The sequence below is a fragment of the Capricornis sumatraensis genome, chromosome 2, assembly GCF_032405125.1.
Source record: "Capricornis sumatraensis isolate serow.1 chromosome 2, serow.2, whole genome shotgun sequence".
Classification (NCBI taxonomy): Eukaryota; Metazoa; Chordata; class Mammalia; order Artiodactyla; family Bovidae; genus Capricornis; species Capricornis sumatraensis.
The window spans coordinates 66,839,888-66,864,715 of NC_091070.1; the positions used below are offsets into that span (position 1 = coordinate 66,839,888).

General features: G+C 36.5%; 1 protein-coding gene across 1 annotated transcript in view; it reads right to left on the minus strand.

Annotated features, from left to right (window-relative positions):
- The window catches only part of BUB1B (BUB1 mitotic checkpoint serine/threonine kinase B), a 50,374-nt gene extending 26,579 nt beyond the window's left edge, over positions 1–23,795 (minus strand). The window contains exons 1-8 of the mRNA XM_068965762.1: positions 23,752–23,795; positions 20,517–20,663; positions 15,500–15,559; positions 14,968–15,112; positions 10,997–11,193; positions 2,278–2,447; positions 881–1,095; positions 617–708 (exon numbers count right to left, since the gene is read on the minus strand). Of these exons, the coding sequence (XP_068821863.1) occupies positions 617–708; positions 881–1,095; positions 2,278–2,447; positions 10,997–11,193; positions 14,968–15,112; positions 15,500–15,559; positions 20,517–20,663; positions 23,752–23,786 (1,061 nt within the window). The 5' untranslated portion in view covers positions 23,787–23,795. The remainder of the gene's footprint in view (positions 1–616; positions 709–880; positions 1,096–2,277; positions 2,448–10,996; positions 11,194–14,967; positions 15,113–15,499; positions 15,560–20,516; positions 20,664–23,751) is intronic.
- Between the last annotated feature and the right edge of the window lie 1,033 nt (positions 23,796–24,828).

Genomic DNA, 24,828 nt, shown 5'->3' on the forward strand with positions numbered 1-24,828 from the left:
CTGGTCCTCACCTCAGATACATTGGATCAGAACTTTTAATGGTCCAAGCATCCACATGCTTAAAAGGCTTCCTCAATTTGCTCAACTGATAAAAAGACTATGAAAAAACCCACACAAACATCATACCTAGCATATAATGAGGGGTTACAAATTATATATGAAGAAACTCTTGCAATGGGACACAAAATATGACCTAATATTACCACTCCACAATGTTATATATTAGACTGAATCTTAGACTGCCTGATTATTTAATCATTTATTATATTTCATAGAAATGCCAAGAAAAAGACATTCAGAAAGAAAAAGCAGGTTATGAGCAAAAACTGCCATAATTCCTCACTACTGTCAATAATAAAGGTAGAACATCTCCCTTAAATAACAGTGACTATCTTTGACTACACCAATTTAAATATAAACCTATTTTTATTCCTTAATAAAAATAACAAGTGGTCTTTTAGCCCTAACACACTAAAAAAAAAAAGAAAGACAGAAAGGAAATAAAACTTTCTTTTACTTTCATTTCCACAAAGAAGAAAATGCTTTAGGAATTAGATAGGTGCCCCTGTCCATCCTTAATAATTTCCACCTCAAAATAGCTGGAAATCAAACTCACATAACTGGCTGTTGTGCAGTCTCTTCCACATATGGAGTAAAACTTGGAAGCATAGAGGGTACAGCTGTCATAGACGCTGTATTGCCACGAGGCTGGCGATGAAGAAGAAAACTAAAATTACCATGGTTTTACATTCTGACACACCATATGCAGACCATGCCTAATTATTCAAGAGGAATTAAAAGAGATGCTAAAAATACTCCTCTGTTTGAACTCTGAAGCCTTTGTTATGTCAGCAAATAAACTGGATCTTAGAGTCCTTACCCTGTATTCCAAAGGCCTGCCTGCGTTCCAAGGGCCGGCTTGCAGCTCATTCTCTTTGCCCCTGGACACAGGAGGTGCTATCCATGGCTGGACTGTAGGTTTAGATGATTCTGCTCTAGAAGCCTCATCAGCATTTTCATCAAAAACGATAATTCTAGTATTACTTTGCATCTGTTGAGGAACTGGATTTTGGAGACCTCTGTTCTGGCTTGGAGCTAAGAGAAAAATATTAAACTTTCAAAATCTAAATTTAAAAATCTTTACCAATTTAGATGCCCAATAAGGTATACTTGAACCTTTCCCAAATCAAGATTATTTCTACTACCATAGAATCAGAGATTTTTTTAAATAATAATTTTTAAAAACCTTAATGCATCAAATTATTAATTTTTAAGTCTATTCTGTATTTGTTACTTATACCCTCCCTTTTTTCCCCTCACCTATAATCTTTTACATATAGATATCCAAAAAACAAATTCTGTATCTTCCTTCAGTCATCATTCTAACATTGTCTAATTTTATCAGGATTAACTGAAATCTTAATATTTATTTTTCAGGTAGAATTTTTCTCTCAGCTGAAATGTATTGAATCTAAAAAAAAAAAAAAACCCAACGCAGCCCACTTATTATTGGTATTCTCTTTAGTGGGGCTGCTTATTAGAGTCAAGCTTCATCATGATCTGGATAAAATATTTTTTAGGACTATATTCTCTATACTCTAATTCTCAGATCTCCAAGGAACATTCTGAGTATTACAAAGTTGATATCAGGATAGGGATAAGAGATCTAAATATCTGGTCTTCGTGTCTAACTGCTATAAATGTGGTTAATAAAAGCTTACTGCTCTCTGTACCTTCTGCTCAATTTTGCTGGGAACCTAAAATTTACCTTAAAAAATAGTAGATTTAAAAAACAGCTATTGCTGATCATCTTTAAGTATACAGAGAGCCCAATTTCTGACCCTCTAAAACTGAAGACCAAATTAATACATTCTTTGTGAATTTGGTACACGTTAAGCTTTACTTTGATAATACTTGCTATATTACTGCATATCTGTCAACTAGTAACTGAAACTCAGAAACTCTAGTTGCTTATTACTCTAGATACATATTAGATTAAGTTTTTCTTTTTTCTTTTCCTTCCTTCTCTGTCTTTCCCTCTTTCTTTGCATTATAAGGGTCCCAGAATAGGTTTTTCTTAATTAAAGACACAAAATGCTGACATGTTTTAGTGTTACTGCACACTGATCTCAGCTTCTCCTTAGACTTCTTTTTTTCCTTCCTAGTAGCCAGAACAGCAGGACAATGATCATATATATATTTATACATGATTTCCTTACATAATTTGCCTATCACCCGAAACTAAAAGCTTCCCATAATAACACCTAACAAACTTACCCTTGAGAGCACCCCCTACACGGCTGATTGGAGCTCTTGCTGTCTTTTTCCCTTTGCTTTTTAGTTCAGCCAGTGTGCTTCGTTGTGGTACAGAAGATCCCACAACTTCCTCCTCCTCTTCTTTCTCAAGTGCCAACAGAGTTTGCCGAGACACTCGAGCTTGGAATTGTCTAAAGTAAGAGAAGGGACAATTAACAGTTGGTGAGATGAACAGTACTGTCCAGAGTCAATTTCCTAATTTGCTAAACAGGGAAAAAGAGTGGGATGTAAGGGAAGAAATATATAGAAATAGCCAAAAGAAAGTGCTTATTCTGTCAGAAACAAAGAAAGCCACCTTGAAATCAGAGAAGGTCCAAATTTGTATATCCAAATTTGACCAATCAAAAATACTCTGAAGAGCACCAGCAGGTTGACCTCAGGATTAGATCAGTGTCTTAGATTAAGATTATAGAATATATTAAGATCAGAGTTTCCCATTAACTTTTTATTTTTATTTTGACTTTTCAAACTCACAAAATAGTTGAAAGAGTAAGTGAGCACCCATATCTTCTTTACCTAGATTAACTAATTGTTAACATCTTGACACATCTATTTTATTGTCTCTCTTGCTACAAAGAATCCCCACCCAACTCCCTACCCCAACATTTTCCCTGAATCAGATGAATGAAGTTGCACTAAACATGACATTTTACTTTTTAGTAAAGCTGGTAGAAGTTTGAAGACTAAACTTCTGTGCTGTTGCCAAAGTTTTAAGTATTATCAAAAGGGTAAAGAAATTGAATAAACTGCAAATGCTGGCCAAGATGGAATAAGCTCATATTAGTTTCTCTCTTTCTCACTGATTAGAATTAAAAACTCTAAAAAAAAAAAAAACTTAAAAAAAAAAGAATCAAAAACTCCAGACGAAATACAAAAAAGCAGCTGAGGTCTCTAAAAAGTAAACAAAAGCAAGTGGACTGTGGAGAGGAGTCAAAGAAACAACCCACTCAAGGCTGTTTCCTGTTTTTTTTCCCCTTCTCTTTTCCATTTGGTTTTGAATTGTTATATTAGCAGTGCAGGAAGCTAAAACTCCTAAAGAAATCTCATCTTTTTGTCCAGAGGAAAGGAAAAAGCGGACTGTGAGGGCCAATGAGTATGGGAGAAATATTGGAGGGGATGAGCTGAAGAGAATCTCCTGATTCTGTACATGAATTGGCACAAGCCCTGGACCACCCTTGAGCTATGCATACACAGAGCAGACCCAAAGCAGCACAGAAAAGGCTTTAAGAACTGAACTATAATATAAACCACTGTCCAAGCCCTAGACTAACCCTGGAGCAACAGACAAATGGGATAGACCTAAAGGTCTCTGAAAATTGAACTGACATTAGAACCACTACTCACATAAGTTGAAAAAGAAATTATATCTGAAGCCTGGTTACCTAATTAGACAAAAGCATCAACATGAACTAACAGGACCTAGAGTCTAATAAAATCAGTATAAACGTCTAGTATATAATCCAAAATCACCTGACATATAAAGAACCAGGAAAATGTGACCATTCTCAAAGGAAAAACAGAAATACAAACATCAGATGACAGCTTCCCTGGTGGCTCAGACAGTAAAGAATCTGCCTGCAGTGTGGGAGAACTGGGTTTGATTCCTGGGTTGGGAAGATCCCCTGGAGGCAGGCATAAAAACCCAGCCCAGTATTCTTGCCTGGAGAATCCCCAAGGACAGAGGAGTCTGGAGGGCTACAGTCTGTCGGGTCGCAAAGAGCTGGACACAACTGAGGGACTAAGCACATTACAGCACAGTGACCAAAAATACAAATATAGAAATCACAGCACAACCACGATTGGTACTCATGTAGAAATTTTATATATAGTTCAAAGAATAATAGAAAAAAATCACAATATTGTAAAGTAATTATCCTCCAATTAAAATAATTAATAAAAATTAATAAAAACATCAAAAGACCCAGGTGTTTTCAGACAGATTTTAAAGCAGCTAACACAATGATGCTCCATAATATAAAATGAGTGGAAAGATAGAATGAGTGGAAAGATAGAAATTCTCAACCGACACACAGAAACTATGAAAAAGAATCAAATGGAAATTTTAGAAATTTAGAAAAACACAGTATCTGAAATAAACAATTTACTGGATATATTCATTATCAGAATGGAGAAAGCTGAAAAAAGAGTAAATGAACCTGAAGACAAATCAATAAAAATTGCTCACCTTAAAGAACAGACAGAATAGTTAAAATTTTGTTTTAAATGAACGAAGCTTCATGGACCTGTGGGACAGTATCAGAGAGTCTAATATACATGGAACTGAAGTCCCAGAAGAAAAGGTACAGAAAAGCATTTTAAAAATAAGGCTGAAAACTTTTCAAATTTTGTGAAAGGCATATCTTTACAAATTGAAAAAGCACAGTAAACCCCAAATGGATTAAATATAAAGGCAATCATACCTAGATACATCATGATCAAATTGCTGAAAAGCAATGTTAAAGTAAAAAAAACACTTAGCCAGAGAAAATCAACTCATTACAAAAAGGAGGACGAACCATTCAAATGCCTGTAGATGCCCCATCAGATATCAGATAGTCTAGGAGACAGAAACATGCTAAATGAATGGTTGGACCAGAATTCTACATCCAGTGAAAATATCCTTCAGAAACAAAGATGGATAAAGACACTCTCAGGGGCTTCCCTGGGGGTCCAGTTGTTAAAATTCCACACTTCCAAAACAGGAGGCACGGCTTTGATCCCTGGTTAGTAAATCAAGATTCTGCATGTGGTGAGGCTGGTGGGGCGGGGGCAGGGGGACATTCTCAGATGAAGAGAAATTAAGAGAATTTATTGGAAAAGATTCACTCTATATGAATGGCTAGAAAAAAACCTCTTGTCTGACAGGAAATGATATCAGAGGAAAACTTGGAACTTCAGGAATAAGGAGAACAAAAATGGTAATATAACAGACTATTTTTCTCCTAAGTTCTTTAAAATACACATGGCTTTTGAAAGCAAAAATTATAACATTGTCTGATGGGATTTTCAATGTATGTAAATGTAATACTTAACACTAGTATATCAAGAAAGTCGGGAAAATATAGAACCTATATGGTTATAAAGGTTCTATGCCTTCTATTATTTTACTTGAAGTGGTAAAATATTAACTCTAAGTAGATTTTGAAAGGTTAGGTATATGTATTATATACCCTAGAGGAACCACTAAAAAATAACAAACAAAAAGTCAATAAAATAAATTAAAGTGAAATACTAAAAAAAAAAAAAAAAATCAAACAATCCAAAAGAAGACAGGAAAGGGGCAACAAAGGAACAAAAGATAGAGAAACTGAAAACAAACACTAAAATAACATATCTGAATCCCACAAAGTTGGTAATTCCATCAAAATGTTCTAAATAAACCACATAAAAAATATTGTGACAGTTGAGAAAAACACAACATCCAACTCTTTGCTGTGTATAAGAACCACTTTTAATAAAAAGACACTGTCAGGTTAAAAGGGAAAAGAGAAACCTGATTTAAAAATGGAGAGAAGACCTTAACAGACTTTTTCCAAAGAGGAAAGGCAGAGAGCTAAAAGGCACACGAAAAGATGTTTGACATCAATAATCTTCAGGGAAATGCAAGTCAAAACCACTATGAGGTATCGCCTCACACCTGTCAGAATGACGATTATCAGAAAGAACACATCACAAATCACAAATGTTATCGAGAATGTGGAGAAAAGAGAATCCTTGTACAGTGTTAGTGGGAATGTAAATTGCTGCAGCCAGTGTGGAAAGGATCATAGAGGTTTCTCAAAAAACTAAAAACAGAACTATCATATGACCCAGCAATTCCATTCCTGGGTATATATCTGAAAAAAACAAAAACACTAATATGAAAAGATACATGCACCCCAGTGTTCAGAGCAGCATTATTTACAACTGCCAAGATATGGAAGCAACCTAAGTGTCACCAACAAATGAATGGAAAAACAAGATGTGGTATAAATATATAGTAGAATAATATTCAGTCATAAAAAAGAATGAAATTTTGCCATTTGGAACAACATGGATGGACTTGGAGGGGATTATGTTAAGTGAAATAAGTCAGACAAAGAGACAAATACTGCATAATATTACTTAAACGTGGAATCTAAGAAATATAACAAACTAGTGAATAAACAAAAAAGAAACTTACAGATATAGAGAACAAACTAGTGGTTACTAGTGGGGAGAGGCAAAATAGGGGTAGGGGATAGGAAGGTACAAACTATTAGGTATAAACTAAGCTACGAGGACATATTGTACAACACAGGGAATATAGTTGATATTTTATAATAACTATAGATGGAGTGTGTACGCACAGTAAATCACTTACTAAGTAAGTCACTTCAGTTGTGCCCAACTCTGTGACCCTATGGACTGTGGCCAGCCAGGCTCCTCTGCCAATTGGATTCTCCAGGCAAGAATACTTTGGTGGTTGCCATGCAGGATCTTTCTTATCTAGGGATCAAATCCACATTTCTTATGCCTACTGCAATGGCAGGTGGGTTCTTTACCACTAGCACCACCCGGAGTATAACCTTTAAACATTGCGGATTACTACATTGTGTACCTTTAACTTCTACAGCACTGTACATCAACTACCCTTCAATAAAAAGAAACCCCTTTGTTAATAAAAGGAAATCCACACAAAATCCTGTAATATGAATGTTTGTAGCAGCATTATTTCATAATTGCCAAAAATTGAAAACAATCTAATGCCCAATAACTGATGAATGGATAAATCATGCACTATATCTATAGAATGACATATTACTCGGCAATAAAAATGAAATACTGATATATGCCACAACTATGTTCATCTATAATGAACCTTGAAAACATGCTAAGTGAAAGAAGCCAGTCACAGAAGACCACATAATGTAGGATTCCATTTATGTGCAATGTCCAGAATAGGGAAATCCAGAGAGAGAAGGAGATTAATGGTTGCCTGGAACTGGATTGAGAGGGAGAATGGAGAGTCACTGCTAATCAGCTCAGTTCAGTTGCTCAGTTGTATCTGACTCTTTGGAACCCCATGGACTGTACCAGGCCAGGCTTCCCTGTCCATCACCAACTCTGGAAGCATGCTCAAACTCATGTCCATCGAGTTGGTGATGCCATCCAACCATTTCATCTGCTGTCATCCCCTTCACCTGCCTTCAATCTTTCCCAGCATCAGGTCTTTTCCAACGAGTCATTTCTTTGTATCAGGTGGCCCCAGTATTGGAACTTCAGTATCAGTTTTTCCAATTAATATTCAGGACTGGTCTCCTTTAGGATTGACTGGTTTGATCTCTTTGCAGTCCAAGGGACTTTCAAGAGTCTTCTCCAACACCACAGTTCAAGAGCATCAGTTCTTCAATCCTCAGCTTTCTTTATAGTCCAACTCTCACATCCATTCATGACTACTGGAAAAACCATAGCTTTGACTATATGGATCTTTGTTGGCAAAGTAATGTCTCTGCTTTTTAATATACTGTCTAGGTTGGTCATAGCTTTTCTTTGGAGCAAGTGTCTTCTAATTTCACGGCTGCAGTCAGCATCTGCAGTGATTCTGGAGCCCAAGAAAATAAAGTCTGTCACTGTTTCCATGGTTTCCTCATCTATTTGCCATGAAGTGATGGGACTGGGTGCCACGATCTTAGTTTTCTGAATGTTGAGTTTTAAGCCAGCTTTTTCACTCTCCTCTTTCACTTTCATCAAGAGCCTCTTTAGTTCTTCTTCACTTTCTGCCATGAGGGTTGTGTCATCTGCATATTTGAGGTTATTGCTATTTCTCCTGGCAATCTTGATTCCAGCCTGTGCTTCATCCAGCCTGATGTACTCTGCATATAAGTTAAATAAGCAGGGTGACAATATACAGCCTTGACATACTCCTTTCCCAATTTGGAACCAGTCTGTTGTTCCATGTCTGGTTCTAACTGTTGCTTTTTGACCTGCATTCAGATTTCTCAGGAGGCAGGTAAGGTGATCTGGTATTCCCATCTCTTTCAGAATTTTCCAGTTTGTTGTGATCCAGAGTCAAAAGGCTTTAGCACAATGAAGCATAAGTAGATGTTTTTCTGGAATTCTCTTGCTTTTTCTATGATCCAACAGATGTTGGCAATTTGATCTCTGGTTCCTCTGCCTTTTCTAAATCCAGCTAGAACATCTGGAAGTTCTCAGTTCACATACTGTTGAAGCCTAGCTTGGAGAAATTTGAGTATTACTTTGTTAGCATGTGAGATGAGTGCAATTGTGTGATAGTCTGAACATTCTTTGGCATTGCCTTTCTTTGGGATTGGAATGAAAACTGACCTTTTCCAGTTCTGTGGAATAATAATAAGTATGGAATTCATTTTGCGGTGTTAAAAATGTTTAAAATTAGATTGTGGATATGGTTGCATACCTTTAAAACTATTGGGAAAAAAAGTAAAGAAAGGAAAAGATGTATCATGAAAACTAAAGAAAGCTGGACTGGCTATATTAATATCAGATCAAGCTGACGTCAGAAAAAGTATGATCAGGGATAAAGATGAACATTATATAATGATAAAGGGATCAATTCTAAATGTGTATATACTTAATAGAACTTCAAAATATATGTAGCAAGGCTGATAGGAGCTCAAAGAAGAGATAAATTCACAATAAAAGAGGGAATACCCTGGTGGTCCAGTGGTTAGGACTCTGAACTCTCCGAAGGCCCAGGTTCAGTTCTTGGAAGGGGAACAAAGATCCCACAAGCTATGTGGCAAAAAAATGAAAAAGAAAATCCCACAAAAAAACCACAATAAAAGAGACTTCAAGATTCCTCTCTCAGTAACTGACAGAATAAGTAAACAGAAAGTCAGCAAGGATACAGAAGACCAGAACTGACTACCAATCTACTTGACCTAAAAGTGACATTTATAAAATATTTTATTCCAAAACAGCAGAAAACACATTTTTCAGGTGTACACAAAACATTCACATATTCTGGGCCATAAAATGAACTTTAATAAATTAGAAAAACTTGAAACCATACAAATTATGTTTTCTAAACATAATGGAATTAAACTAGAAATCAGTAGCAGGGAGATACCTGAAAAATCTGCAAACACTTCCTAATAATACACTTCTATATATCCCACGGATCAACAGGAAGACATAAGGAAAATTAGAGGATATTTTGAACTGAATGAAAATGAAAATATAGTATTATTATCAAAATCTGTGGGATACAGCTAAAGCAGTGCTTAGACAGAAATCTTTTATATTAGAAAAAAAAGCTCTAGAAAACAGTGCTCTAAGTGTCACCTTAAATTAGAAAAGGGGCAAGTTAAACCCAAAGTAAGCACAAAGAAGGAAATAATAAAGAGCAGAAATTAATAAAATTAGGAACAGAGTATCAATTAAGATTTAAAAATCAATGGAAGCAAAAGCTGATTTCCTAAAAAGATCAATAGAATTTGATAAACTAGAGGACCAAATATCAGGATTATCAATATGAAAAAACAAAGAAGGAAGGTCACTACCTAACCTATAGACATTAAAAAGATAATAAAGGAATACTATGAACAACTCTATGCCTATTAACTCATCACTTAGATGAAGTGGACCAAGTCCTTGAAAGATAAAAACTACCAAAGTTTATTCAAAGAAATAAAAGATCTAAATAAATGGAGAAATACATCTTGTTCATGCATAATACTAATCAAAATCCTAGAAAGCTAATTCTAGAATTTATACAGAACGTCAAATGAACTAGAAGAGTTAAAAAGAACAATTAACTGATTTCCAGACTTACTATTACTCTTCAGCAATCTAGATAAGGGTAATATATACCAGTGATAGACATTAAGATCAAAAGAGAAAACAGAGTAACAGAAATAAACCTACACAAATATGATCACCTGATTTTTGACAAAAATGCAAAGGTACTTCAATGGAGAAAAACTTTTCAACAAAAGGCACATGAATAAATAAGGCTCATAGGCAAAAAAAAAGAACCTTAATACCTTCTACAAAAATTAATTCAAAATGGATCACAAATTTAAAAACAAAAACTATAACACTTCAGGCTAAAAACACAGGAGAAAAATCTGTGACCTTCAGCTAGATGGAATTCTTAGATATACCAAAAGCACAACCCATTTAAGAAATAATTGATAAATTAAACTTCTTCAAAATTAAAAACTTCTGTACTGCAAAAGTCACTTCTAGAATTAAGCTGGGAGAAAAGGTTTACAAATCACTCATCTGACAAAAGATTTGTATTCAGAATAAAGAACTCTTACAACTCAAATGCATTATGCTAAATGAAAGCAGCCCAAATTAAAAGACTATATACTATATGATTCCACTGACATGACATTATGGAAAAGTCTAAACTATAGGGCTGGAGAATAGATCAGTGGTTGCTAGAGGTTGGGACTGTGAATAGGTGTTGACCACAAAGGGATAGAATGTGGGAATTCTATGGAGTGATGAAATAATTCAAATATATCTTAATGATGATAATGGTTACATGTTTCTGTACATCAAAGACTAGATTTTACTGTATGTTAAATAGAAAATACTTAAAGTATGTCTTTTAAAAAACTGAATAGTAATGAAATTAACTTGCCAATCCACAGAGAGCACTTTATTCAGATGCAAAACAACTTTCTGTACCTATTAAAGAGTTAAGAAAAGCTCCAGAGAGGAAGTTTACCTGTGCTGGGACTGCAGTCTTTCCAGTGGTTCAGCCTTCTGTTCAATACCTTCCTGAAATATCAGATCTGCTTTCTTAAAGTTTTCTCTAGCTTCATATTCTTCAGCCCATGAGATATAAAACTGAGCAAGTGAAATGCCAATTCCTTGGCTATGTAAATAACTGTACATATCCAAAGGTTCATTGCAAAAATGCCCCTGTAACAAATTAAAAACATTAGCAGTTAACCAATTTTTCTTCACATATTGTCTGTTATGTGCCAGTCACTGGAGATACAATATGTAGTTTCTGCACTGAAAAAAATATTATCTATTATAACACAAGATTATAAGGAATATATTGGGAGGACCTAAAACACATTTACACTAATCCCTTACCTGACAAAAGTAAGGAATTAATTTGTAAGAAAAAAAAATGGGGAAGAAAGCTTTCAAGAATACATGACATTTGAGTGTGGCCCTTAAGGAGAAATAAACTTATATAAGGTAAAGAGTGGGAAATGAAGTGCACTCTAGGCAGAGAAAAAAGCATAAGCAAAGACACTGAAGACTAAGATTGTGGAGGTGTAGGCTAGACAGAAGTTTGGGGAAAAAAGGTGTGACCGGGCTTGAAAGTCAAGCTCATCAATTGTAAATATACCTGATAGTCAATGTTGTATGTGTTGGGGTAGGAGAGCTATAAGCAAAGAAATGACATGGTCAAATCTGTATTTTAAAAGAGACCTTATTAAGACCAGCCACAATACAGATAATTCTAGCAGCAAAAAGGGAAAGGGAAGGGATCGGTAAAAATCCCACACCACTAACAAGTTTGATATAATTTTTCAGTCTTTATTTTTCTCTTGAGGAAAAAAAAGGAACATGTATCATTTTTCCATGGGATAAAAAGATTTTTGTCATTTCATAGTTTTAATCATACTTAAATATTTTTATTCCATTTAACTGTGCATCATTCATTTTTCCATGCTGCTACTTAATTAATATGTTTGAATGGGTGAACAATGTTCCAGCTAGTAGATCTTTCATCGTTTAACTATTCCCTTATTTTTTGGACAAAGCACTTCTACTTTTTCCCAATTGTAAATAATTGTGTAATGAATACCTTTAAGCATATTGCCTTTCACATTTTACATTATTCCCTTAAGATAAATTCCTATAAGTGGAACTATGTTAAAAAGTAAATTGCTTTCTAAGATGGTTATACAAATTTTAAATGTTAGTAGTTATTTCCAAATATAATTTCATAGTTAATATTTATTTTTAAAAGTTTCTACTTTCATATAAAAATAACATTTCAGTGTTCTCATTAAGAGTTCTTTTACTACTGCAGAGGATAACATGTTCTCCTATTCATTTACTACATGTATTTTCATTCATATCTTTCTGTTCCTGATTGTTTAAGCCTTGGTTTAGTCCACCTTGTATGTTTTACCATACATCTCAACACTCTCCCTCTTTCTCTTCTATTACACTTACAATTGCTTACCATCTGTCTTCCTCAATTAAGTAAGTTCCACAAAGGCAGAAAACATTGCTCTCTACTACATTCTAGTCCCTACCCATGGTCTAGTAGAAAAAAATGAAATGTTCCATTTATATCTTTAACAAAATCCATTAGTATCTTATAGTTTAATTTCATAGTAATTCAGTAATGGAGTTTTTCTGCTTATTCAAATTAGAGATGTTTTTCCACACGTGATGATATTTCAAGCAAAGTAATAATTCTCAATGTTTATCACTGTAAGAGCAAGTCCTTGATATCTATTACTACATAAATAAAGTTTAAAATTGATTGCACTTCAATAATGGTTTTCTGAACAGCTGTGGTGCAGCATGGGGCAGTGAATACAGTTTGGGTTATTCCAGAGTGCTGAATAAGATCACTTAAGAAATATATAAAAGGATAAGATGGTTAGATTAATCAATTCAAAAGTTAAACATATCTTTCCGGTAACTCTTAAAAAGCCAAATTAAAACCATTTTAAACTTTTAACTAAAAATAGTGGATATTTTCTAAGAACAAATTTTTCCTTAGCTAGATTTTAGTTATCCTTTATAAAAAGGACTGGAGAAAACTTTCTGCAAAGCAAAAGAGTAGTGTGAGGAGCCCATCTTTACTCCTTTTGACTAAGAAAGAAAGCAAAATAATTTAATATGCACCTTGTTTCCCAGGTACAAAGTTTAGATTACTGCTGATCACTCTAGGGCTAATAATTTGAATTTGAGGGTTTTTTTTTTAAATGTTGAATTTGAGGGTTACCTAGACCAGTGTCTCTCCAATTACCTGTAGTGAAGGGGACAATTTTAGGCGTGTGTGTTTAAAAGTTTCCATTGCATTGTTGACTGATATTTTTAAAAAAGACAATAAAAATAGAAGTTATAAGAAAAATGATGCATATAGATGCACAACATCAAATTGTCAATAAAATTTCTAAACGCTTACTCTCAATTTTTTATTTACCTTGAACAGTCTACAGATCATTCTTTCAGGAGCACTGGATTAGATTATGCTTTTTACTCTATGATAATCATTACTCTTCACTACAAACATGGAGTTAACACAAGTGAACAGAGAAATTATTCCAATTACTACTTTTAATAGCTTCAACTAACTATAATCATAGAAATCTGGGATTAAATGTCGCTTTAGAGGTTTATTTACTTCAATCTTCTAGTAAGTCACATATAAGTATATTATATAAAATAGAAAGAACAACAAAATCTATTATTAGCACACCATCAGGAGCCACAGCCTCACTAACAAATCTGGTTAGCATTCTTTGTGTGCCATCCTTTCTTATCAATTCCCATAACTACTAACCCTAAGGTAATGTCACCAGCTTACATAAGGATGCCAAGATATGTCAAATGACCTGCAGAAATCAAGATAATTATGTCTTCAAGATTCATTTAACGATATTAACAATTATTTTATTATATTTTAGCCATAAATATAGAGGTATATTTTAGCCAGAAAACTTATTAGTTTCCAGTGTTGGTATTTTATCATATTACAATGATTGTTGAAAATAGTCTATTATTTAGAATTACTTGACTACTTATTTTTAATTTTTTATATATTTTATTTAAAGTTTTTATCCAATATCTAATTCTATCACCTAAAATTCTGTTCTAAATATTTACCACTTGCCTTTTTTCTTTAAAAAAAAAAATTACTTATTTATTTAGTTTTGGCTGCATCAGGTGATCTTTTTTTGAGATGTGTGGGCTTCTCTCTAGTTGTGGTGTGCAGGCTCAGTAGTTGTCGTTTGTGGGGTTTGTTGCCCCATGGCATGTGGGATCTTAGTTCTCCAACCAGGGACTGAAACTGTGTCCCCTGCATTGGAGGATAGATTCTTAACCACTGGACCACCACCAAGTCCCCAGTTGCTTTTCTCTAATCTCTTTTAGGATAAAAGAGAAGAGTTAATGTCTAAGAAACTCTGGTCATCATTTTTATAAAGATGTTTTCATAAAAAATCCTCAAAAGTGTTCTTAAAAGAACTACATGTCAAGTAAGACAGTACAAAGTGGTCAGGTCAATAGTTTTAATTATAGCAACATACTAAATGAAAAAAAAATGAAAGAGATAAAATATAAACAACACTGTTTTTTATGGTGATGATTCACAAAATGGAAGAAAGGAACAGCAGAATCACCTACAAAAGATTTTCCCAAACAATTGTACTACCACCATGTGCTGGTTCCTATATGTCCTCCCCGAGTACAGCTGCACGGCCTAATGATGATTAAAACCGATAAATAACCCATTCCTACAGAGAGATATACAGGCCTTATGGTCACTTTTAATGGGTTAAAAGAATTCTTGTAAAATGCATCTCTAGATGGAAACAATTTTGTGTATTTATGGAATGTTTAGTATCTACTGAACAGCTCAGTTTTTGAATGTATAAGATACCTATTGAGAAAAATCTCTTAATTTAATAAACTCAGATGGCACTTCAGACTTACCAGCTTAAGCCAGAGACTAAGAAATCGGGGATCATTATAATATCGTTTTTCTCCTTGTAGCGCTTCTACAGCTCTTTCTAATAACGTTGACATATTGCTTTCCTTCCCGCCCTGAGGATAGTTTTGCTCTGTCCAGTTAATATATCTGAATAGGAAGAGAGGAAATGAATTATTTTTCAAGTTTAACATGTCTTGTTCCAAGATCCATTCTGGACTTTTCAAAGCAGAAATATCTAATATGTTGACAATGTTTATTTAGAGGTTTTCAGTGACATGTCCTAAACCTGTATCTCTCAAACTTTTCTAAATATTGCTAACATGTACCTGTGGGAAAAAATGAGGATGGTGGCAGATGGGTATAGCTCACAGTCACACCTCAGGAAGATACACTATAATTATTCTGCTTCTTTGTGTCTCAAAAACACTACTCTCTACTCTAACACACTGCTTCACACAACTCAGTTTGAGAGGCATAGCTATAAGAACTCCATCTATTAAGTTTCTATTGCCCTGTTAAATAAAAATGACTCACCTATCCCAAACATCCAGAGGGTCATTTCCAGCATAAAATCGAATTTCAGATTCAAATGCCCTGAAATTTAAACAGAAAGTGTTAGCATAGGCAATAGTGATAACAGCCAAATGAATGAGTGTCACCTTTATTTTTATTCATTATTAAGTATTTAATATCAATCTAGATAACTGTACTGGAATTTGAGAGCTTGTTAAACAGAAAGAAAAAGAATAGAAATAATCAGGATTCTGTTTGATAACATAACTGGAGAGACAAAATATGAAGAAATTAGAGAAATTTCAACTTATAGAGAAATTTCAACAACTTATAGAAAAGTACTACTACACAGCATTTAAAGCTCTGGAACAAGACTCCCAAGGTTCCAGTGCAGCTCCACTAATCACTAACTGAGTGGCATTAGAAAAGCTATTTAAACTCTGCTTTCAGTTACCTCATCTGTAAAATGGGAATAATAATATGATCTATCTTATTAGGTTGATTAGTCTTAAGTGTAAAGTATTTAGACAAAGTAAGTAGTTAAGTACTCAATAAATGACACCCATTACTTTTCTATGCATATGATAGTACTGAAGAAGCTAAATACACACACACACACATAAATATATATCCAGAAATAAGACTCTTAAAGAAAAATTCCATGGATAACACTAGTCAAAGAAGAATTAGACCATATAAAAATTGGAGGAATGTTTCAGAGAAAGTGTGAAATATGACTTTTTAAAGTGCTTACAAAGGCAGAGGGCTAAGATGAAGTTAAAGATTGACCAGTCAGAATAGAGGGGAAGTATTATGTAATAAACCACAATTTAAATAAACAATGTATCAATAATAACTGTATAAGGGGTTATGTTTAACATAAAGAATAAGAATAGTCCCTGACACAAAAGACTCTTAAACTCTAATAAGAAAGACAGTACATAAATGAAAAATTAACAATACAGAGCAGTATATTACAACTGTCAAGAATTGATAGTAAAGGCTTTATAATGTCAAAAGGAGGTGTTATAGAAGCAGTCGTAGAAGGTGGGACTTTGAAGGAAACATAAGATTTCAAAGAAAAAAAGAGTTTTACAAGAGAGAGGGAAATCAGTATTGAATAAAGCTGTCAAAGTCGGAGAGCTTATCCAGCTATAACATAAAGTCAGTATTGGGAATAAATGGAGATATCTGGAGAGGTAAGAGAATGCTTTAAATGCAAATTTTAAGAGCTTGGATTCTGGCTGTTCAGCCAGTAGTGGTTCTTCAGTTGGAGAGTATCTTGAATATGCTAAGTAAAGATTTCAAAAAGATTAATCAGGTAACACTGAAAAAGGCTGAGACCTGGGACCCTTGGCGACAGTGCTTGCACCTGGACAAATGTTTCCTGGAGCAACAGAATATAAAGAAACTATAAGGGAGTAAAAAATAACTGTGTACATGAGCAGTTGGAACAAATTTTGAACAAGATATAAAAAGACCAAAAACCCAACTGCTACTTCTAAGGTGTCCAGAGCAAAAGCAGGGTACTGCAGTATGATCCCTGTGTACAGCAAAAGCAAGGGGGTGGGCAGATCACCCAAGCCACCCCTCCAGCCCAAACCTTGGACCTGCCCCTACCCTCACTCCCTTTAGGGAACAAGCTGGCCCCACGTTCAGGAAGCAAGCAAGGGAACCTGTTACTTGTTTTTGATCCCTGCAGCTCTAGTCCCAGTAAAGCCTTGCTTGAATGTCTTGTCTGGACTCTTATCAATTTCTACTGATTAAAGAATCCAAGAACCCTGTTTGATAACAGCAGTATAATAACAGGAGAAATCAGAAAAGGGGCCACAATTGTGTGACTAAAATGGTGATTTAAGTATGAGATAATGAAATAAATGAAAAATAAAATTCAAGACAAGACTGATAAAAACCAGCAAACCTCCAAATTTATCTATGGATTCAATGCAATCCAATTCAAATCCTAGCAGTCTCTTTTCTAGAAACTGACACAATGATTTTAAAGTTTGGAAAAGCAAAGGACAAATAATAGCTAAAAGAATTTTGAATTCTACCTGACTTCAAGTCTTATTATATAAAGCTAATCAAGACAACATACAAGTTGTCTTTCATACAACCTGATGAAAAGGTAAACAGTTAGATCAATGGAACAGCATAGAGTCCAGAAATGATCCACACATACACAACCAAATGATTTTTGACAAAAGCCCCAAAGCAATTTAATGGGGAAAGACAAAAAACTCTCTTCGACAAATGAAGGCAGAACAACTAGATAGGCATACGAAGGTAGAGACGGAGGCATAAGACCTTTTATTCTAACCTCATACCATGCACAAGGATAAATTTAAGATGAATCACAGACTTAAACATAAAAGCTAAAACATAGCTACTAGAAAAAAAAAAAAAACTACAGGATTTTTTCCTTTTTTTCAAAAAAAAGGACCTTTCAGGCAGGCAAAGATTTCCTAGAGGAGACACAAAAGGTACTAAAAGAAAAACACTAGTTAATCAGACACCAAAATTAAACACTTCGGCTTGTCAAAAAGTACCACCAAGAAAATAGATAGCCATGAACTGGGAGAAAATATTTTAACACATATATTTGATAAGGGACTTGTATACAGACTACATAAAGAACACTTGCAATCCTATGCTTAGATGCTCAGTCATGTCCAACTCTTTGCGACCCCATGAACTGTAGCCCACCAGGCTCCTCTGTCCATGGGGATTCTTCAGGCAAGAATACTGGAGTGGGTCGCCATGCCCTCTTCCAGGGGATCTTCCAATTGTAAAATAAGGCAAAATATCTGAACAAATGCATCACAAAAGAAGATATATAAATGGCCAATAAACAAGTAAATAAGTGCTCACTTCAGTAGTCACTTGGGAGATGGGAAGTATAACCATCATGAGATACTATTATACATCCACCAGAATGGCTAAAATGAAACAACAACAACAACAACAACATCACACTAAATATGGGAATGGATCTGGAGCAAATTGATTCTAATATGTTTCTGATAGGAGTGTAACATGTTACAACCTTTTTGGAAAACAAACACTTATTCTCTGACCTAGCAATGTTATTCCAAGAGAAATGACAATCTATGTCCACAAAAAGTCTTATTCAGAATGTAAATAGCAGCTTTACCCACAAAACACATAACTGGAAAGAATCCATTTGTCCATAATTGATAAAGGGATAAACAAATGGAATACTACTCAGTTAAAATAAAAAAAGGAACAATCTACTAATACATGCAACGTGAAAATGCCTAAAAAACATATTGAAAGTACTATATGATTCCATTTATATAAAATAGTAAAATAAACAAAACTAACCTACGGTGATAAAAATGTGATCACTGGTTTCTTCATGGAGGAGGGGAAGATTGATTGGGAAGGTGCAGGAGAGAACCTTCGGAGGAAATAAAAATGTTCTGTCTTGAAATGTGTATCGAAATCACCTAACCATATTTAAAAATCTGAGCCTTTCACTGCATGCAAATTATACTTAAAAATATTAGGGGCTTTCCTGGTAAGAATCTGCTTGCCAACGCAGGGGACACAAGTTCGATCCCTGCTCTGGGAAGATCCTACATGCCTTGCAGCAACTAAGCCTGTGTGCCACAACTACTGAGACCGAGAATCACAATTATTAAAGCCTATGGCCTAGAGCTTGTGCTCAACAAGAGAAGCCACCTCAGTGAGAAGCCTGCGCACTGCAACAAAAAGTACTCCCTGCTCACCACAACTACAGAAAGCCTGCACACAGCCACGAAGACCCAGCACAGTCAAAAGTTTAAAATAATAAAAAATAGATCTTTAAAAAAAAAATCACCAATCCCTAGCAATCGACTAAATCAATGAGTATGAGAGAGCAGTGAGGTAAGATCATTCAGATTAATTCATACCATTAATCAAAATGGAGTAGAAAAAGGAAGGTCCTACATGAGAAAAGATTCAGTATTTAATACACTAGTGAAATATTTATCTCATCATATGTTATAGGTAGATAAAAAGACATTTAGAAAGCAAGTAAGAGATGTAGACAGTAGTTAAATAATGCTGGAAAATCTGAATATGGAATGAGAACAGAGGGCAAAGAACAGAAACTTAGGTAAAATCAAGTAGGAAGCCAACAAGCAAAAAGGAAGAATAGTTAGTGAAGTGGAAAAACTAGTACAATGTCGCAGAATGTCATCAAAAAGATTTAATAATAGAACACCATCTGTGAAACAAAACCATAAAATCCAGTGCTTTTAAAGATTCAAAGAGATGATCAAGGGTATTCATTACATTAGATCAAAGTTATGATAATTTTCTGATAATACAAGAATTTTTTGGTCACGAAACTGCAGGTAGAAACCAATACTTTAGTTTACCTTTTTGAAAAGCAGTGTATTTATCAAAACATTTGTCAAAGGAGAGCAAGTTTTACTGTTCACTATATTGAACAATAGAGCGGTATTTTTCAGCTTTTCATCACCCTGAGTTCCTTAAATTCAGTTTCTCCAAGGCTTACATTTTCTTTGGAGACCACTATTTCTTTTGCATACATTCTCAAAAATATGTTCCTAGAACATTAATAATTGAGTACAGACAAAGGATAAACAGATGCACTGTCCCTCAGTATTCAGAACACAAAGAAGCAATTTCATTAATTGATTAGTCTCAAAGAGTTAATTTTGTTTCAGGATTCAAAATGACATAATTCTTTTGGTAAATACTATAATATGATACTTGCTTTACTTATCAGTTCCCCCTGTATAAGAAATATTCCTGTTGATACAAGAGTTTGGCTGCTCCACAGTGAAATGAAATCCTATAGCTCTTGTTCTTAAGTGCACTCGAGGGGATCTTTAGATAGCTGTTGTGTGATAAGAATGCAGGAGAGGAACAGATTCTCAGACTACCAATTTTACCAATTTTTGAAGAGTAGTTTAGTACTCCTTATGCCATCCTGCATGGGTCCACGCCCACATTAACTACCACAGCTGGGGACGACTGGCGGAGCCCCAGCCATTCTACACACCGTTTTTGTTGCTGAAGAGTAGTGTTACAGGCAGATTCTTGCTGCGCCAGTGCTCCCTGAAGTGTGGTCATGATCCGCCCCTGCCTTAAAGGTTGGACATTTTCTTTACTCAGCTCCCATTCATCTCCCTCCAAGGACATGACTTCACTGTGGAGAGAGAAACAAAAGTAAATCTCATACTAACACTGAATTGTTACAACATGGGATTATTGTAAATGTTTTCAGAAAAGTGATAATTCATGATCTCTGGGTTAAATACAGTGGGCTGGCACATTAGTAGTGTTATTAATGTTATACTCCTAACCTTCTATCTGTTTCCAAGTTCAAGGCTGCAGTATTACCTAATGGAAGAGAGAACATGGCTACAGTATTGTGAGCAATATCCTAAGAAGAAAGTTTATGACAGGAAGAAAGAAGGGAAAAAAATATTATAAATTTGGCAAAGTAGACAAAAGTCAGATTGATACCTATCACTGAATGCATCACCTTGTTTAACTTAAAATTAGCAAAGTGTTTACCATACTAACCCCATGTTTCAACTGATTACTTAAAACTGAAGTTTATGTATATAGGTAGCCCAGAGTAGAAGCAGACAAAAATACAGTTTACTGGTCATAAATGCCTCCTCCAATTATGTCAATTCTATGGGGGGAATCCGCAAAAGCTTTTTGGAGGTAATCACCACAAAGGGTATATACTCTGAACTTCAGAGCTCTACAATCCTCGAAGAGAAGCTTACTTCTGGCTAAGAGATGCTATTTCTGTGTTTAAAACAGAGACAGACAGGCACTATTCTTCAAAAATAAAGTAAAAGTTTTGTGTGACCTCAGTCTAGACGAGAGCTAAAAACTCCCTTCAGGAAAACAAACTGTAAGTGATTAATAATGTAAGTTGTAACTACTCTTATCTTTTTAACTATTTTGTGTAAATGTAAGGGCCATGTCATTTATTTTTCTATTCTCATAATCTAACACAGGATCTAACAGTAGTAAGCAGTGAAGAAATATTTATTGAGGTTTCTAGATTTCTTCTCTTAAAATAGCAATTAAAATATCTGTTAAATGTCCAAAATTGAGCTGGGATTGCTTCCTCCCTCCCTTCTCCTCCTCTTGCCTCCTCAAAGACCTGCTTCTTCCCTCATCTCAAACAAACGGCAATTTCATTTATCCAGCTCTCAAGTAAAAAATCTTAATGCCAACCTAGACACCCCTCTCACATCCCCCAGTCATCCAGCAAGTCCTGTTGGTTCCACCTCTAGAACGTATCCAGAAATGAACCTTCTTCTCAGCATCTCCACTGTTTTCAGCCTGGCTCAAGCCACCATCTTCTCCTGCCAGGACTATTTCAATAACGTCTAAACTGGTCTCTCTGCTTCCATCCTTTTCTACCTTTAGTCTTTTCGATACTGCAGCCAAAGTGATCCTGTTTAAACCCATGTCAGATCATGTCTTTCTTTTGCTCAAAACCCTCCAATAACTTTCAACTACAGAGTAAAAGCCAAGTCCTTACAATGCCTGCATCTTCACCTTTTTTACTTCATTTCCTTTTATTCTCTGGTTCATTCTGCTCCAATTACTCAGCCAGTGCCCTTGCCTCCCCCAACTCTCACCCTCCAGCCTTTGTACTTCCCCCCAGATCAATGCATGACTAACTCTTGAGTTTCCTTCCAGTCTTGACCTAAATGACACCTTTTCAGTGAGGCCCTCTGTTCAAAACTATCAAAAATTGCACCAACCGTCCTCCTCCCCAGTTTTGTTTGTTTTGTACCAACCACTGTCTACCTTTTGGATTATTTATCGTGTTTTCCCTACCCTCACTCCACCCAGAACTTAAGCTTCATAAGGATAGGGATTTTTGTGTTTTTGTTACACCTAGTACTTTGTAAGTGGTTAATAAATATATCTCGCATGACATCACTATATTTAAAATGGATAACCAATAAGGTCCTATCCTATTGCACAGGGAACTCTGCTTAATGTTAGGTGGCACTCTGGATAGGAGGGGAGTTTAGGGGAGAATGGATACATGTATGGCTGAGTCCTTTTGCTGTTCACCTGAAACTATTACAACAGTGTTAATTGGCTATACTCCAATATAAAATAAAAAAAGTATATATATCTTTTGCATGAATTAAAGAGCTCGTAAAATGACATTTATCTAAGTACTGTGTGGTTGTGGTAGTGCTCAGTGGTGTCTGATTCTCTGTGACCCTATGGTGTGTAGCCTACCAGGCTCCTCGTCCATGGAATTTTCCAGGCAAGAATACTGGAGCTGCCATTTATTGCTTCAGGGGATCTTCCCAACCCAGGAATCGAACCGAGTCTCTCTTGTGTCTCTTGTATTGGCAGGCAGATTCTTTACCACTGCGACACCTAGGAAGCCCATAAATACCGTGTACCCCCTAATGAAAACGCACACAGAATTTCAATCCAGAAGAGCTTGCTGCTGCTGCTAAGTCGCTTCAGTCGTGTCCGACTCTGTGCGACCCCACAGACGGCAGCCCACCAGGCTCCTCCGTCCCTGGGATTCTCCAGGCAAGAACAGTGGAGTGGGTTGCCATTTCCTTCTCCATGAAAGTGAAACGTGAAAGTGAAGCAGTCGTGTCCGACTCTTAGCGACCCCACGGACGGCAGCCCACCAGGCTCCTCCATCCATGGGATTTTCCAGGCCAGAATACTGGAGTGGGGTGCCATTGCCTTCTCCACAGAAGAGCTTATATATGGATAAATAAGGAAGAGCAGCAAGCATGCAGAAAAGGGCTTTTTAGATTTCTAACTATGCTACTAACTTAAAGACAGCACCTACCATGTGCTAAGCACTTATTTGGAGGCAGTTACTTTACAAATACCCTGAATTCTCCCAGAACTCGGAATGGTAGGTAGCGTTAACAGCAGCATCTTCCATTTAAAGACGTATCCAAAGTCACAGAGTTAGCGAATGGCTGGGCTGAGACACAAACACAGACCACAAATTCCAAGCCCTTTGGACCCCCGGGGTCCCACAGCCTCCTTGGCTTTGCAGCTGGATGCAGCAGGATTCTCACGCGCCCTCAGCGCACTGAGGTCAGTGCTAACCCTGTGCCTTCACCTCCACTCCTCACGTCCAATTCCAGCAGGGAGGACGATTCGGTCGGGCCTGCTCTTCTCCTGGACTGCTCTCAGCGGAGCCTCTGTCACTGCCAGGCACCCTAGGAGCTCGCAGGCCCAGCTCCCGGCCGCCCTTCTCCGGTACCTACCTCGGAGCACCCCTTTGCTTCTGCATCGCCGCCATCCTGCATTCCCGGCTTAGGGCTTCGTCCTCCCGCGGGCCTTTCTTCAGAGCCTCAGACCGCCTGGGCCTCCTTCTGCAACCTGCCCTTCGAGGCACTGAAGCGACCGGAGGGTGATCCCCGAAAAAGCACGCACCTAATTCCCTCACGAACCAGCCACCCCAAGCTCTCACACCCAGCCGCCAAGTTTCAAATTTAACGGTCCCGCGCGGACAACGTGCTACGCCCCTCCGCTCCTCCCCAAGGAACCCTGGGACTTGTAGTTTATCCCGGGTTTAGTCAACGCTGTCGCGGTGCATAGTGGGAGTGGTAGTTTCCGGGGACTGTGGCTGTCCAGGTGCCGCAGGCTTAGCGGGTGTAAATTCAGGAGGTGTAAATTCTCAACAGGTGCTTTCTGCGTCCAGGCTCTAGAGCTAATCTTTGAGCCAAGCGAGGAACATTTTAAGCATCAGAATTCTCTGATATAATGAGCATAGTGAGATATCTCTGAGTGCTTGCGCTTGACCTGATTTCTGGACTGGCTGGCCAGGTTATGATCACCTCCTGCTGTCTGCCCCGAGTGTCACAAGTGTCCAGAGTTCTTAGGCAGCTCCGACCCAGCTGTTTCCTGCCCCGCACTTGAATTGAAGAAAACTAGATTCTAATTCTGTAGAAATCGTACCAAATGTGCAACCTTAGGCAAGCGACATATTCTCTCTGACCTTAAGTTTTAACTCATCTGTAATGTGGTAATGACACCGCCTTGCTTCTCTGCTGTAGTCCCAGGCAGAAAATGCAGCTATGCTACAGCTCCGGAGGTTTTGCCTCTTTTCCCCTTCAGCAGACCAGCCTTTACTGACATTCTTTAGTCCCAGTTCTGATTTCTTGAGGAAGAAACCATGGTAAGTTCAGATGTGGCTGGGGAGCAGCGTTTTTGAACAAGCCTAGCTGAAGAGTCGGAGACGACTGAGCATCCTCACTTTCACTTTTCACTTTCACGCACTGGAGAAGGAAATGGCAACCCACTCCAGTGTTCTTGCTTGGAGAATCCCAGGGACAGGGGAG